The 17396-nt window shown below is 38.3% G+C and overlaps 1 protein-coding gene across 4 annotated transcripts in view; it reads left to right on the plus strand.

The window, feature by feature from the left end:
* Window positions 1-352: 352 nt before the first annotated feature.
* Window positions 353-17396, plus strand: part of RICTOR (RPTOR independent companion of MTOR complex 2) — a 126032-nt gene continuing 108988 nt past the window's right edge. For all 4 annotated transcript variants that reach the window (XM_057710240.1, XM_057710242.1, XM_057710241.1 and 1 more), the window contains exons 1-2: window positions 353-459; window positions 631-678. In XM_057710240.1, coding sequence (XP_057566223.1) covers window positions 411-459; window positions 631-678 — 97 coding nt within the window. In that variant the 5' untranslated portion in view covers window positions 353-410. The remainder of the gene's footprint in view (window positions 460-630; window positions 679-17396) is intronic.

Genomic DNA, 17396 nt, shown 5'->3' on the forward strand with positions numbered 1-17396 from the left:
CGAGGCGGCTGGAGGGGAAGCATCCTCCACACTGCAAACTCGCATCAATGGGATTCCCCTCGTGGGAAATGACCCCTCCCGGCGGACGTGCCCCGGGAGGGCCGAGCGCGTCGCCGCGCCCTCCGACTCCCGGAGGGGCGGGCGGGCACGCGCGCGTGCCGCAAGCTCTATCAAAAATCCCGAGGAGGCGCCGCGTTCCCTCCGCGCCCCGGGCTGAGCCAGCGCCGCCCGCCGCCCGCCGCCCGCCGCCCGCCGCCCGCCGCCCGCCGCCCGCCGCCCGCCGCCGCCTGCGCCGCCGCAGCGGAGGGGAGGGGGAGATGCCGCGGGGGGCGGGCGCTGCGCGCGGGGAGGGAAAGGGGTTCTCGCGCGATTGGGCGAGGTTTCCGGTGTTGTGACTGAAACCCGTCAATATGGCGGCGATCGGCCGCGGCCGCTCGCTGAAGAACCTCCGAATACGAGGTAAGTCCGGGGCGGCCCTCACCTCTCGCCGCCCGGCCACCGCCACCCCTGGCCCTTGCCTCCCCCTGGTTCTGGGCGGGGGGGACGAGCCGGGGCGCTGGCCGGAGCCAGGGCTGCCTGTGCTGGCCTGGGAGCGAATCCTAATTGGGGCTCTGTGTCTGTTTCGCGCAGGGCGGAATGACAGCGGCGAGGAGAACGTCCCGCTGGATCTGACCCGAGGTAACGCGGGGCGCCGCGGGCGCCGGCGAGGGCGTCCTGCTGGGGAGGAGCCGGGGGGCTCGGGGCCGCGGACGGGGGCCGGCCGCGCGCGCGGGACCCGCGGGGGTGCGGGAGGCAGAGCCCGAGCCCCGCCTGCCGGCCCGCGGGAGCCGAGCCGGGGGCAGTCTCCCCGGACCCATCCCCCTTCCTGGTGCCCGCTCTCCTCGCCCCGGGCCCCGGGGTCCTGCGGGTGCCGGGGAGCGCCGAGCGGGACTCGGCGGAGTCGCCGACCCTCTGGGTTCTCTGGACCCGCGGGGCAGCGTTGTCCCCCCATCCCGGAGGGGCGGCCGGAGGGAGGTAGAGGCTGTTATTTAGGTTGCCGGAGGATGTCTGAGGAAGAGCGACCACATCCTGCCCTCCCCGTCCCCCAGCGCCGAAGCCGGACCTGCTCGGTCCCTGCTCACTGCGTGACTGCTCTTCTCTTTGCCCATCGCCCTGGGGGACCTGCAGCACTGATAACTCGGTAGTGAAACCTGGAACCCGTGATTTCTTCTAAGTGTCTGGTGTACGCTGTATTTCCCTCTTGTTTCCCTTTCCCGGGCCGCTGAGACTGTAGTTGGCAAAGACCGCCCCCTCACCCTCGCTGCAGGTTCATTGTTTACCTTCTGCAGTGGCGATGGGTTTGTTTACACCTTCCGAGCTGGGTAACCCCTGTTATATTTTTAAGGAGCTAATCCGGCTACTGGCCAGTATATCTTCTATCAGTCACCATACTGAAGTTTACTCAATAATATCTCGTTGAGGATTTAGTAGTTGTATACAAGGTTTTTCTTTTCTCTTCCACGGTAAACAAGACGTGGTCTGTTGATTCCGAAGAAGTTGTGTTTCACACCGGCTGTAACTTAGCGTGTAACCTGATTCAGCTGTATAGAATCAGTTTCCTTTTTGAGATCTGAAAAACACTTTAGGAAGTTTAAAAAAAAAGTCGTTTTAAACATTATAAAATTGAAAATTTTTTAAACATATATTCTAGTTAACATAATGACTGTTATCTACAGCATTTGTTAGACGCGGGCTCATTGTTGAGGATCATCTCTGTATTTAAAGCATAGTGCGTTCTGTAATTTGTTTTATTTTGTATATCATAATGTAAGATTGCTGTTTTGTAAACTAAAAGGCTGATTTTTATTTAGCTACAAGAGTACATTTTTGTAACAAAGTTTTCTGAAAGCTCTGGACTTAGTTTCGGGTGAACTAGGTAGGTCCTTTTACAGGCAGAAGAGTTTCTAAAATAAAATACGGCCTAAGTAATAGAAATGACAACTAATTAGATCACTAATGCACTAAATTAGAACATTTTTTCAGCAGATAGGGTTTGAATATTAACGTAGAGAGATGTAAAACTTTTGCCTTTTGTGTAACAGTTTGGAAACTTGATATGTATAACACATATGAAACGTCTATATGAAGTATATGTGGAAAAAGATTTTCTAGTAAATCTCCCAACAAAATAAGCAAAATTCTCACAAGGCTCAATTCAGCATTTGAGTTTGTAACAGATGTAGTTTTAGTGATTTAATTTGAGTGTATATGTTTTAGATGAAGGTGAAAGGCCATTTATTAGATAGATCTTGGGTCTAATTTGTGCATTAAAAACCTGTTTGAATGTGGTGCTAGAAATAAGTTATAAGTTTTAAATTGACTTTGTTGAGCTCCTGTACATAGTGGTTTCTCTGGTCGGTGTCAAAATTTTGGGTAGTAAAAGAGCTTATGTACAAATTTGATTTGATACCTTTGGTTTACTCCAGTTTTGCTCAAGTACACAAATAACTATATTTACTATTTAAAATGCTATATTCCCTGAGCATTTAATAATCACCTTTGTCCATAGGTGTTTCTAGGATAATACAAAAAAGTGCAGAAAATGCTATTTCTGCTTGCCCTGACAAGATGTATTTCAGTTTAGAATTAAATATACACAGCCAATTGAAACTGATTGCAAAAGCAGTATACAACTAAGAGTGAGAGGGCTTGTGAGAACTGTGTTCCTGAATCTTAAGGAAGTTTTGAGTAAGAAAAGTAATCTGAGTTAGATTCATTGTATAGTGACTATTGTTTGAGAAATTGCTATTCTGACAAACATTCATTGTTAGAAGAAGGCTTGTGGATCTAACATGAAGGAATTAAACTTGAGTAATCATTTGAGAACTGTAGGGGCAGTCTGAGTTGCAGATGAAGGGCAGTTGTTTGTGAATTGAATTATGGCATGTTTTAGATAAAGTTTGGGTAACCAAAAATTTTTTGTTTAATGCTAAGGCAGGGTTTGCTTTCATTCTCATTATTTTTATGTAACCTTTGGGAAATTCATTGTGTAGTTGTCTAACAAAGTTCATTATAAAAATAGAGGCCATGGTCATTGTAATTCCCAAAGGAGCCATCAGTGTGTAGTATAAAGTCAGATACTTCTGACTTGGAATCTCAGCTCTGATACTTAATAGGTGATTTGGGGCAGGTTATTTGACCAATCAGGGTTAACCAGCGTTGACCGATCAGAGTTAATTAAAACTCTTGGTTTCTTTAGCTCAAAAGAAAAAAGAGAGAGAGAGATTAACTTCAGGTTATTCTTGAAGGCTGTTAAGAAAGTAAGAAGTGGGGCTTCCCTGGTGGCACAGTGGTTAAGAATCTGCCTGCCAATGCAGGGAACACAGGTTCAAGCCCTGGTCCAGGAAGATCCCACGTGCTGCAGAGCAACTAAGCCTGTGTGCCACAACTACTGAGCCTGGGCTCTAGAGCCTGCGAGCCACAACTACTGAGCCCACACACCACAACTACTGAGCCCACGCACCACAACTACTGAAGCCCGTGTGCCTAGAGCCCCAGCTCTGCAAGGAGAAGCCACCGCAATGAGAAGCACGCACTGCAGTGAAGAGCGGCCTCCGCTCTCCGCAACTACAGAAAGCCCGTGCGCAGCAACAATGACCCGATGCAGCCAATAAATAAAAAATAAAATTAAAATTAAAAAAAAAAAAAAAGAATGTAAGAAGTAAATGAGCTAGGCCATATAGCACTCAGGATCTAGTACTTAGTGATGTTAACTAAATGTTAGTTGCTTTCTTAAACTATGAAATCAAAATTATTTATATCACATTTAAAGTATTTCAAATGATTGTTTTGAATATTATAAACTTGTTAATAAGGAATTATGGTATTGAAGCTTTCCTTTTTTGAGACATACAATTAATTGGGTATAGTCTGCCTGAACTAGAGTTCTTTCTTATTGTTTTTTAATTTATTGAGAAAAGCTTCAAAATATATAAAATGTATGTAAATATATGAGTATAGTAAATATAAGGAACTCTTATATGACCCCCATCACTTAGTTACCTCTGTGTCCCCACTGCAACTGTGATCATTTTTTTTCTTCCAGTTTTATTGAGAGAGATTTGATTTACAGCACTATATAACTTTTTGAATATAATAACTGGGAAAAAAAAATCTGTAACATGACCAGTGTTAAGGCTAAACAAAGAACAATCTATTATATGTACTTAAGAAAAAAATGTGATATTTTATTTAATAGAACCTTAGAATTTTCCTCCCCGACTCCAGAAAATGTCTTAGTAATAAGACTTGGCCAGCCTTGGAAGCTTCTTGAAGCCCAGGAGAGGTTTAAGGTTCTTCGGTTTTCGTTTTGATGTTAGTGCTATGGTTTATACAAAAGTGCTTCAGTTAAAAATTGTTTATGGATTAATTTCGATCTAGTTCAGGAAATTCATTGTAGGAGATCCCATAGCCAATTTATTGGTGATTGTTGCTTTGAGTTTTGTTCAGACAACTACTTAATCGTGAAAGTCCCTGATACTTTCTATTGGTATCATTAAATACTCTCTCTGTTTTGCATGCCAAAATTTATTTTGAAACCAGAATGCTTCCCTTAACCACTTCCACTGCAAGGATAGTCTGTTTTTTATCAGTCCACTAGTGCATCTCTTCCTGATACTGAATAACTTGAAGAGAGACAGTATTCTTTCTGGGTAAGCCCTTCCAAGTATTACTGTGTTCAGGGTGAATTCCCAGGACATGAAAACATGCATATTCAAATATAACTATTGAAATACAATTTATTTTCAAGTATTGAGTTTTATATTTTTGCCTATCCAACGCTTTTACTTTTCCATTAGAAGGAATAAAAAGATTGACTGTCTTAACTGCTGTTTAATACTTAGAAAACTAGGAAGCTTATCCGAATGATGCAGATTTGAACTTTTTGTTTTTGTGATTTCTTCTAGTTAGGAGATTACTCATGTTGTTTAATCACTTACTTCAGTTAGACAAAACAAACATTGCTTTTTATATAATAAATGCTGAATTAAGTGCTGGAGGAGTAAAGATGAGGAAGATGTTACTCCCTTTTTAGGAGTTTACTGGAACAGACATAAAGAAGTGATTGCAATATGGAACAATAAACTAAGTAATCAAACTCTACAAGGAACAGACGTAGCCTAGAGGAGAGAATGATTAACTCTGGTGGGTAGAGAATCAGAGGCGGCTTCACAGAGGGGTTGACTTCTCGTAAGAATGGTGGACATAGTGGAAGGAAATGTGGGCTCTCATCTTAAGAGACTGTACCACACCTTGGGAAAGGTAAAGTCAATAGGAAGAGGAGGTGCTTTAGAGGTCACTGATAGAATCTGAGAGATCGTGGGGCACTAGACCAGGGTATTGGAGACAGAAATGAAGTTGAATATGTTTTGAAGTGAAGGAACCAACTAATTTGTTTTCTCCAGATTCTAAACTGACTTTGGAATCCTCCTACTCTTCACAGAGTACTTTTATTACTTTATTAAGAGGGTAGAAGCTGTCTAATGTGAATCCTCATGTCTTCTCCACTTCATATTTCACTTGTACTCACTTTCTGTTTTCCTGAGTCAGAGGATAAAGCTTCTCTGTTCCTTTCCAAGGCTAAACTGGAAAGGAATTTTATGTTCCTAATTGTGTTTCCCCTAAGATTCTTTGTGGAACTAAGATTCCTTGCTTCTTCATTTCTTCCTTATTTTGGCTCAGTTTTCTCATATTCAACAAACATTTGTTGTATTCTTCATACGGAGTGGTGCTTTACTAGGCATGGGATGGTGTTGAGATGTGGAATGATAAAGACCTCAAAACAGTTTTTTTTTTCATAGGCTTTGCACACAGAGTAGGCTGTCCTCACTCCACAGTTTTCTTCCTTAACTCCTTTAGTCTTGTAAGCACAGCTCTTCCCCTTTACTTAAAATAGTTTCTTAAAGGATGCTAGTAACCTCATGCAAAATTCATTGGCATTTTTAAGTTCCCCATTCTATTATTAGTGCTACTACTGTGTTAATAGTTTTGTTCCAGGCATTAAAACACATTATTTTACTTAATCTTCAACAACTCTTTGAGGTACTCTTATTATCCCTATTTTATGGTTGAGGATACTGGCTTTAAAATTCTAATGGTCTGCAACTCAGAAAAGGTAAGTTATTCAGCCAGGGTCACAGAGCTAGTGAGTGACTGACTGCAGATCATGCACTTGTAGCTACTACACTATTGCTCTTCTTAAAGTTCCTGATTCTTTTCCTACCTCTCATGCTGCTCCTCTGTTTACTGGCCAGTCTTCCAGCTCCTTAAGCTAAAGCAAGTGTGCCCTAAGGTTCTGTCCTTGATTTTCTTGTCCTCTCTTATTGATACTACCTTCCTGAGCAGCCTTTTCACTCATGGATTCAAAAATTCGTGAATTGAGGTGGTTACAATAATTACATTTTTATTTATACTTTTTCTTCTAAGCTTGCAAAACCTATTAGCATGTATGTCTGGTAATCATCTCAGAGTTGTGGTGTATAAAATTTTGCACCCCAGCGCATACCCACTTTTCACTCTCTAGGGACCACCACCATCCTCTGTTATTCAAGCTAGAGACCTGTTGTTCTTCTGTGTTCATTTGCCACCTTCCCCCAGTTTGCCTCGAAAACATCTGAATCCAGCCTCTCCTTCTCTTCTCATTGTCATTGGTCTAGTTCACATCCTCACTATCTCATTTGGTTACAGTAAAGTATTCTTTTCTCTCACTTTTTTTTTTCACTCCCTCTGCTGTATGATTGCCAGGATTATTTCTTTGGAATCTAGAACTGATCTTTTCATTCTCGTACATGAAAAAAAACAAAACCTGACCACCACCACCAACAAAAAACCCCCCAAAATATACACACACTCTACAGATTCATTTTTGCTCACAGAATAAAGTCCAAATTTCCTAGCTTGGCATTGAGGGCCTTTTATGATTTAGTCCAGAGTTATTTTCTTCTGTGTAATCTTAACCATGCTATTCTCCATCAGTCTGCCTCTCCGAATAGTTCACTTGTGTAAGGCACTTCCTTCTTTTCACACAATGCTTCTCAGAGGGGGTTGGGGAGAATTTGCTAGCCTAAAGTACCTAATTCACCATTCCTGTTCTTTCCCCTTGGAGATTGTGTTAGCCCCCATTGAGAATCGCTGCTTTAGGCAAAGATGACTATTTGTTATTCCTTGCACATGGCATGCAGTTTCTATTTACTTTTCTTTGCATAGGTTGTTTTCTCTGCCTAGAATTCCATTTTCAGCACTCTTTAGAGAACTCCTAATTCTTTAAGGTCTAGGTCATATGCCACTTCTGGGAAAATCTTTCCTTATCATCCCAGTGGGAATTCATTCTTCTCCTCTGCTTTTCCACATCTTTGTTTATTCCTTTCTAAATATCACTTACCATTGCCTTATTTAAGTTCCTTGTTCAGTTCTTCTCTCACTAGATCTTAAGCTTCTTCCCCAGCATATATCACATGATAATAACTGAAACATTTATTGTAAGGAAGAATGGAGAGAGAGAGATGAGAAAAGGAGCACAGTATTAAGGAGAGTAGAAGTAAAAGAGTATTTTTAAGTTTGTAGACTTGTGGGAGAATGAAAGTGATGGTGCCAAGAAATGGAGAAACCATTTTGGGAGAGATGGTAATGAGTTCAGCTTTGCACTTTGAGTTTCAGATGACTGACTCTGTCAGAGATGTGTAAGAGATAGCAAATGCTGGAATGGTTGTTGCAGTTGTTCTTGTGATCTGATTGTTCGCTGCTTTAGGGCCTTAAGAGAGGGAAGAATATAAATGCAGAAAGAGCTGAGGGTTTGAATGTAACAGGTAAGTCGATTAGAGTATATATCACAGCATAGGAATCAATAGGAAGAAAGGGGCCAATGAAAGAGAAGAAAGTTAAAAGTTAGTAAGATTGTGATCCTTGAAGCCAAGGGGAGAGTTTTGTGTTGAAGGGACTGCGAGGCTATAGCATTGAAGTTGGCTTCTGGAGAACTCAGTTCTTCTCTACCTTAACCTGAATATGATCTTGGCTTGCTGTTTAACCTCTTTGGGCTTCAATTTCCTGATCTCTAAAATTTGTACTACTTTACATGTGTAGCACTTTCACCTTCAGTCTTTGTGATTCTCAGATATCATGATGTTTCTGGGATATTGAAAGGTTAAAGAGAAAGCCTGGTTAAATCACTTGTTAAATTACTGTGAGAAGGCTTCCCATAAACAGCAATGAATACATGTAGGAGTATGGTATTTCATAGCACTTTAAATGTAAATTGTAGTCAACTCTCAATTTCCTTTTAAGTGATCATCTGCAGTGACTTGCTGCCTCCTCCCCCTCTCAGGTCTCAGGCTACTGAAAATAGGGCTGTGAAAAGCACAGTGGGGTGAGTGAATGGTTTGCATGCCTGTGTATTTGTACTTCTATTACCAAGCTAAATCCAGTCCACTCTCAGTTATCTACACTTAATAAAAAGGTGAATAATGGTGGAAGAGTGCTAAATATATAATCTAAATAGCATTATTTATATATGGTTTGGGAAGATTTTATATTCTTTCCTCCCTTACAGTAGATTGATGTATCTTTCACTTGAATTATTAGCATCAATTTTTATTTCCTAACCAAATACTCTTAGAATAGTGGATGTAAACAGGCTAAAATATATATTAGGTAATCCACATATGAATAATTGAGAGTTGACTGTTAAGGCTTTTTGGATCATCCATTGTTTTGTATTATGTGTGCTTTTTTGTTAGTGTGGCAAGGTTAAAGCTGAATTGCTACTTTTAAATTATATTGCTATGATGAATGTACTTATGATTATACAGATGCCAAACTAAATTGAAAATAATTATGTAAAACTAGCTAAATATAACATTCTTGTGTTCAGAATCATAGGGTTGAAAGAGAACCTAAACCTAAGTAAACTCTTAAAATTCCCGTTACAAAGTCGTCTAGCCAGATGGATTGCATAAACTGAGCAATGTGCCTAGTAATGATGAAATTTATATAAAATGTTAATAAAATTGAGAATGTGCCAGAGCTTCAAACATACCTGTTCAAGGAGTCAGTCGAGTTTAGTAAGCAATATACAAGAGTTTTTTAACCTTAATTTCCTGGATTTTAAAGAATCTGGCTCCTTCAATTACTTTGCCATTTTTTTATCCCAAAATGTTGAAGAATTTGGATTTGTAGTGGTTTGTTAATGTCAAGTCAGCATATTTTTAATGAATATGTAATCAGGTTAGTAAGTGTTAATGTGAATCAGGAAGGCATAATTATTGGCTTTAAGGAGTTTATATTATAGTTGGGATATACCTGTATCAGGGCATAGTACTTGAAGCACCTGCCAATTATCTTTATAAAGGAATCAAAAGCCAGAGGAATTCAGAAAAAAATGGGATATAGGTAAGGAATGACCTAGAGGGGAGTCCTCATAGAAGTGTTGATACCTGTAAGACCTTTCCATAAAAGTGTATTTGAATAGTTAGAGCCCTGGATCAGTGTTTTAAAAATCGTACTTAATTTTGTAAACTAACATATTCCTGGCATATTATTCAGTATTTGAAGATAATGTTTAGAAAAAGTTGGTGATGAGTTGTGTGTATAAATCTCTTAACTATGGAAGGCTGATTATATTTCAGACTAGGGCTTTTCAAACCTTTGAAGGTAGTGCTGGTCTGGACTGAGAGATTTTAGGCATATGGTGAAGTGATTGTGTGCTTCTGATTTTAAGTATATAGATGCTTGGCTGCATTCCAAACCAAAGCATCAATGATTTTCTTCTTCCATTGTTTTGTAGTATATGTCTCCTCTCCCCTTCATTAATAGTGCATATTCAGAGGGCTCTATAAATTTGTATCAAACTTATTTCTAGATGTGTGCAATTTGGAAACATACTAGAAGTGGGATGAGTAACGTTTTTGTTATTTTCCGTGCTAAAATGACCATATTTTCTGATTTCAAAATGTAAACATGTGGCCTGACAGTGAGAAAGAGTATTTGAAATTAAGATTATCCTGAAAAACATGGACTATTTCATTGCCAAATCCAAGCACGCTACCCTCTCGTTATTTGGGTAAAGGATAAATAGTGTTTGGGGAAATTAACACTCTATTAAAGGAGCAAAACGAGTTGAATTGCCATTTGCAGCGATTTTAATCTTGTTCAGAAGCCAGTGAATTTTATGTTTCTTATAACGAATAAATAGTGAAGAGACACAGAAGCTGTAAACAAAGAAGATTGCCAAGTAATTTACTTTTAGTTACTAAGAAGAAACAGCTTGCCAGATAAAAGTGTATTTACCTGTTTTTAGATGTGTGTACATATATATTTGTATCAGTAGTTTCATACTTTGAGAAATCACATCTTAAAATAGTATTGCTAGTGATTTCCATGCTTAATGTTCATCCCTCATATACTAAAACTTTTAATTGCCCTGTTTTTTTTTCCACTCATAATTCTGTGTAATACACTCCCTATCCTTCACCACACCACTATCACCACCAACCCCCTCCCCCAAGAAAAGAAAAAGAAAAACTGAGGGGAATAGAGTTGCAGAAAGAGTGAGAAGACTCCAGTGGTTGGAGGTAGGTGAGCTGTGAATGCTAACCTTTTAGCTATACAGCAATATCTGGGGTGGCAAGTGGAATATTGTGTAGTGTTTTCTTTAACACTTGTTGCAGATAAGATTTTAATTATATCTGTCACATAACATTAGTGTAAAATCACGATAATGTGATATTTGAATACAAATATCTATTTCCTACCTTGTTTATTTAGAGTGACTTATTTTATTTCTATAGGTTGTAATTTCTAATGTTATTTTCAGATGTCATAACTTGGTATAAAGCAGGTCATGTTAATTCTTATGGTTATATAAGATTTCATATGTCATATGAGAATAATTCTTAACGTAAGATTTTATAACTTTTTAAATTTTAGATTAGCATAGTCTTCAGTTTTTCACTTTTGATTTTTAATGAACCTTAAAATAACCCTTTTCTCCTTTGTCACAGGAGAATTCAGTGTTGTATGTTCATGTTTCAACATTGTTTTGAATATATAAGTGTATATTGTTTTACCTAGCAAAATGAAAGAAATTTTAAAAAACACTGCTTAGTTTTTAAAAGGAAATAGAAAGATTGAGATTTGAATAAACTACGGCAGTTGCCTTTTGCTCTGTTATTGTTTCTTGTAATAGTTATTTTGTTAAAAAAGTTTAATTTTGACTCTTAAGGAAAAATTTTTTACTTACATTAATAACTGTCTGTTATAAAAGTACCACAGAAAAAAGTGTAATTTAAAAAAAATTATTTATTGGCTGCATTGGGTCTTCACTGCTGCACGTGGGCTTTCTCTAGTTGTGGTGAGCGGGGGCCACTCTTCGTTACAGTGCATGGACTTTCATTGCTCCTCACTGTAGTGGCTTCTCTTGTGGATCACGGGCTCTAGGCACGTGGCTTTGGTAGTTTTGGCACGTGGGCTTAATACTTGTGGCTCTCGGGCTCTAGAGCACAGGGTCAATAGTTGTGATGCATGGGCTTAGTTGCTTTGCAGCATGTGAGATCTTCCCAGATCAGGGCTTGAACCTACGTCCCCTGCATTGGCACGTGGATTCTTAACCACTGTGCCACCAGGGAAGTCCCAGTAATTATTTTTAAAATAAGTAATTATATTGCCACTAAATATCCATGGAGGGTACTTGAATATGAGTGGATTTGGGGGAAGTGTGTATGTGTAAATATTATATCTATTTTTAAGCATATTTGGAAGCTACTTTAGAAATTTTTTTTTTTTTTACTTTTACTGTGCTGTAAAATAGAAACTATATAACTGGTCTTGTTAACATTATATGGAAAATAGGGATAAATGGGTTGTGATTGTGGGAATTAAGGGGCTTTATTGTCAGTAACATATGATCTGTAGTGAATAAACTTGGTGATGATACAGACTTTGAATTTTTATTGATATCTCTTGGAGTGCTTGCTTTTGCATCCTGGTTGTTTTCCAGATAGGTGATTGCCTCATAGCATAGTTCAGGGTAGGTGAGGCATGACTTGATAAAGTTACTATATATGTCTGCAATAGGGATAGTAGGATTTTATGTATAAAGATAGATAGTAAGGTACAAAGTATATAAAGATAGATAATAGGGTACTAATATGGCCAAAATAACATTTAATAACATGCTAATTGCATGATACATAGACCGTCTAGCACTGTAACTAAGAGCCTGAGCTTTGGAACCAGATCTGGATTTGAATCTTAACCTTCTTGCCTCTTAGAATTTTTTGACTTTGGACAAGCTGCCTTTTCTGAGCATGTTTTCTCATCTCTATTGGAGATAGTTATTTGAGGAGTGATTGAAATGTGTGTCAAGTATTTATTACAGTTTTGGCATGTTAAATATAAATAGATATTAGGTGTTCTTTATGTGGTCAATTAAAGCACAGGAGATGAGAGGAGAAAGAAATTTAAGTGTGAGCTGGGAAAAAAAAGTGGGGCATTGTTTCAGCATTGAACGAGTGGATGTGGTTAAATCAAGAGGAATAGGGCATGAGTAAAGACATGAAATATTTTACTGAGAGTAGAATTAAGAAAGTTACAGAATTTTAGTATTCATTATTAGAGTGGTAGGATTTAGGGGTATTGTAGGATAGAGGACGTTGGAAACTGTGTGATGTTAGAACCTCAGGAACCTCTTTGTGGTCAAAATATTTAATATAGTGAGGAAGCAGTAAATGTTATTTACATTTTTTAATTGAAAGAAAGCATAGATCCATAAATGTACAGTTCTGTGAACCTTGACAAGTTGAACACATGAATAATCACAACCCAGGTCAAGAATCAGAATATTGCAGTACCCTAGAATTTCCCATTCTGTCTCCATCCAGGCACTATTTTTGCCACCAAGGCCACCACTCACTATTCTGACTTCTAATACCATACATTAGTTTTGCCTGTTTTTGAACTTTATATAAATTTTCTCCTGCACTATATATACTCTTTTGTATTTGGCTTCATATGCCATTGTTATGTTTTTTTTCACTGTGTTGTATGTAAGGTTAAAGTTATTTTAATCCAAGTCTGCTTATGTGTGTCAGATATGTCATGATGTACTGTATGGATTTTTTTCATTTGGATGGGCAGTGGATTTATATGAGTGGATAGAATTTGGAATACTTACACTAATTCCAACTTTAAAAAAAACATTTAAGATCATTTTCTGAATATCTCAGTTATTTTCCTCTTCAGCCTGACCTTTTAATAGATTTTAGCCCTTAACACATGTAAATAGGTGAATTTTTTTCATAATGACTATTTAATGAAAAATTATAGATAATCAGATCACCATAAAGAGTTCAAAGCTACCAGTTAGAAAGTTGGAAAAACTAGAATTCCAATCCAATAAAAGTTTTGTGTTGACATAATCAAATTGGTGACCTGATTACGAACATTGGCTTAGTATTTCTATGGAGAAAAAGAGAGGATGGTAAACATTTGTTGGTCCTCACTGCAATAATATTCTCAAGTGGAAGACTTCATTAATAGTTACGAAGTGTGTTTGTGTGGTAGTTTCTCCATTTTTCCCTTGTTTTTTTCAGTTTCTCTCAGTCTTCTGGTGACATGCTATAGAAATGGACTACATTTTTCTTTTCCCATACTTGATAGTATTTTATATTCCTTGATTTTAAATAAATGTTAATTGTTAGGTTTTTTTTCTTTTAGGGTTTTTTCTCTGAGTTGGTGATGCTTTGCTAGAAATAGATTCCACTGCCCCTCTCTTGGCATGCATATCCCCAAGAAATTAAAACTGAGTATTGCATAGGAAATTGATTAAATACTTGACAGCAACTAGGCAACATGTGTTTAGCATAGATGAGTAAAATAAAGAGCATTTTACTTATTTCAGTATGCAAAAGCAAGAGTAAATGTGAAAGTGAAACAAAAATATTCAACTATACTGAAGGTGAAGAAGTTTTGATGAAGCACATTTGCTAAATGTTAATTTTAAAGATTTCTAAATGTTGGTAATTTTAAATTTTAAAGAGTTTGTAAGTGTTGGTAATTTTATTTATGTAATTTCTTTTTTTTAATTAATTTATTTTTATTTTTGGCTGTGTTGGGTCTTCGTTGTTGTGCGAGGGCTTTCTCTAGCTGTGGCGAGTGGGGGCTACTCTTTGTTGCACTGAGCAGGCTTCTCATTGTGGTGGCTTCTCTTGTTGCGGGACACGGGCTTTAGGCTTGCGGGCTTCAGTAATTGCGGCACATGGGCTCAGTAGTTGTGGCTCGTGGGCTCTAGAGCGCAAGCTTGGCATTTGTGGCACACGGGCTTAGTTGCTCCACAGCATGTGGGATCTTCCCAGACCAGGGCTTGAACCCGTGTCTCCTGCATTGGTAGGCAGATTCTTAACCACTGTGCCACCAGGGAAGTCCCAGTAATTTTAAATGTTTGTAATTTTCTAAATGTTGGTAATTTCGCTCCATTTAAAATATCTTTATGCATTTGCTCTTTGGAAGTATGGAAAACAGTGACTTTGGAATCCCCTGAAGGTGGGAACATTTAATAACCTTGGAATATCCTTGCTGATTCTGAGTCTGGACTGTTTAGTTCACCGAACAGATTTAAACTGAGTGTGGATTATTAGCTACCAAAGGAATACTTGTTTTTAATGGTAAATTTTGAGTGATTGCTTGTTTGATTCTGTTAATTAGGAATGGGAAAATGCAGTAAATCTATATTTTTAACCATGTTTTTCAGAATTACATTAGTTACTGCTCTTGTACATACTGGTACATAATTTTTTTACAAACTATTATAAATGATTTTTCCTAGCATAGAGCTGAACTAGTGTGGTAAATTGTTGGCTAACATGATCAAAACTTGGTCTAAAATGATATTTTGATTATCAGAGCATTACAAATTGTGTGAAGGATTTATCAAATACTGTGTTGTTTTAGCAGAGAATCTAGAAATTATATACTTCAAAGTAGATGTTGTTTTCCTTCTAAGCAGTCCTCTTGGAAGGGCATGTACTTGTTTTAGTGGTGATGTCACTGTTCAAAACATATTAAAAATTCTGCTTCTGAAGATTACTAAAGCTTATAATATAGACCTTTAAGTTGGTATTTGCATTGTCCTTTGTGATGAGTTGAAGTTCAGGAAGTGGTTAAATATAAATTAGGCTCAAATGTAGTGGGAATCGTTAACTCATTGATTTATTCACTCATGACTTTGAAAAGAATGCTTCAAGCATCTGCTATATTTTAGCACTATTAAGTACTGAAGTATGTGTGACAAGATAATTTTTGTAAAAAATGTACAACCACTATATGTGATGACTGCCATTATAATGTAGTCCCTGGCTTCCTCACAACCATTCTCATTTCCTAACTCTTCCTTTCGTTCATTTTATTTGGCAAAACAACCTCCTTTTTATTCATTCCTGCTCTTACTCTCTTTTCAGGGCCTTTGTACTTCAGTTACATTCTGTCTAGATTATTCTTCGCCTAATCTTGGTAGCTTGCTCCCTCACTTCATTTAACTCTCTTCAAATACCACTTTATCAGTGAGGCTTTCTCTGATCATCTTATCTAAAGTAACCCTCATCTCCATCACTTTCTATTCCCTTATATTGTTTTCTTCTGTAACCCTTGTCACTACTGCCAATTACAGTATTATTGTTTGTGTCCTTGGAATGTAAGTTTTATGAGGACAAGCACTTTGTATTGTTCTCCATTGTATCCTCAGTTCCTAGAACAGCTCCGTCACATTATATATGCTTGATAAGTCTTTATCGGCTGAATAAATGACCCTCAAATTTGTGTTTAGCTTGAGGACCCCAGACCCATTTTTTCATGACTTAGCATCTTAACCATGTAGTCATGTATATCAAGCTTTCTGTGTTTCACACTTAAAATTATCTTACTATTCTAAAAATCTTTTTAAAAATCCATCTGGGTTTTAAGAGCATTACTTTAATGGGGCCAAATCACCCAGGAGGACACCCAGGAGACATTCCAGCCTCATTCCTTGTCCTTATTCTACACATCAAATCTGTGACCAGATGATAATGATTCAGTCTCTGAAATGCTGCTAAAACCTTTTTTCCACTTCTGTTGCCATGCCGTTCTTGAGGCCTCATTTTCTTTTTTGGGTGATTGCATTGGCTTCATAACTACTATCCGTGTTCCAGTTCTGTCCTTTCACAATCTACTCTCTTCACTCTAGCTAGAAACACATTTTCTACAAAGTTAGTCTTTATTTCCTCAGCTGGGTTGAATATCTTCCTTCTTTGGGCCTCGGTAGTATATTGTATATTACCTTTCTTGTAATATTGCTATAATTTGTTCACTCCTGCCGCCCTCGGTCATAGTCGACAAATATTTATTTACCTTTACTGTGTGCTGGGTACTGTTCTTTTGCTGGTGATTCAGTGGTGAAAAGCATTGACTCTTTCCTCTGAAGAATTTATGTTCTAGTAGGAGAACACAGACAGTAAACATGTGAACAGAGAATTTTAAGTATGAATAAATGCTCTGAATAATGTAAACTTGGAGAATGTGAAAGAGAGCTAGCTGATAGGTGGTTAGGGGGATTGTCAAAGAAAACTTTTCTGAGGCAGTGATGTTTAGTTGACCTAGGACTAACCTGGAGGCACCAAGTGAAGATGCCTTTGTAGGGGGAAAGTCATTCCTCTGTGTGGGGGGAAAGTGTTCCCAGTAGGAGGAACATAAAATATTGATACAAAGGCCCAGAGATAGGAAAGAACCAGAAATAGAAAGTACTTGAGGAGAGGGAGAGTGGAGAATGTGAGACTAGAAGAGGTAGGCAAGAAGTAGTGTAGCTGAAGTTTACTGGCGTGGAACTTCACAGCTGAAGCTGAGAAAATACTGAGACTTTATAGAGTTGGCAGAAACTTTAGAGATCACTTAAAATTGTGAGACTTAAAAAGAAAAGGGCTCTCGGTATATTAAAGGTAGGTCAGCTGTTATTATACTTTGAGGAGACTTATGACAATATTAAGAAGGCTGCTTGAGATAAACTAGTCAGAATCCCCTTCCCCTTACCCCAAGTTGGTTTTATTGTATGTTTACACACACATGCACAGATGAAGTGGGAATTACAAATTATGTGAAACAACATTATTTCAGACCTTATTGGTAATTTGTGCAGGTCTGCATTAACTACAATTTGCTTTTAATGCTGTGAAAAAAATTTTTTAATAATATTAATTTATACTGTTTTGCTTAGAAAATTAACATCTTTCTATTTTGAAAATACACATTCCTAACTATTCTGTGAAATGAAAACTGAGTTTGTAATAGGGAAGATCTAGATGCAAATTCTTGCTCCATAATCTGTAGGGAAATATCTA

Source organism: Hippopotamus amphibius, chromosome 15 (assembly GCF_030028045.1).
Source record: "Hippopotamus amphibius kiboko isolate mHipAmp2 chromosome 15, mHipAmp2.hap2, whole genome shotgun sequence".
In the NCBI taxonomy this organism is placed as follows: Eukaryota; Metazoa; Chordata; class Mammalia; order Artiodactyla; family Hippopotamidae; genus Hippopotamus; species Hippopotamus amphibius.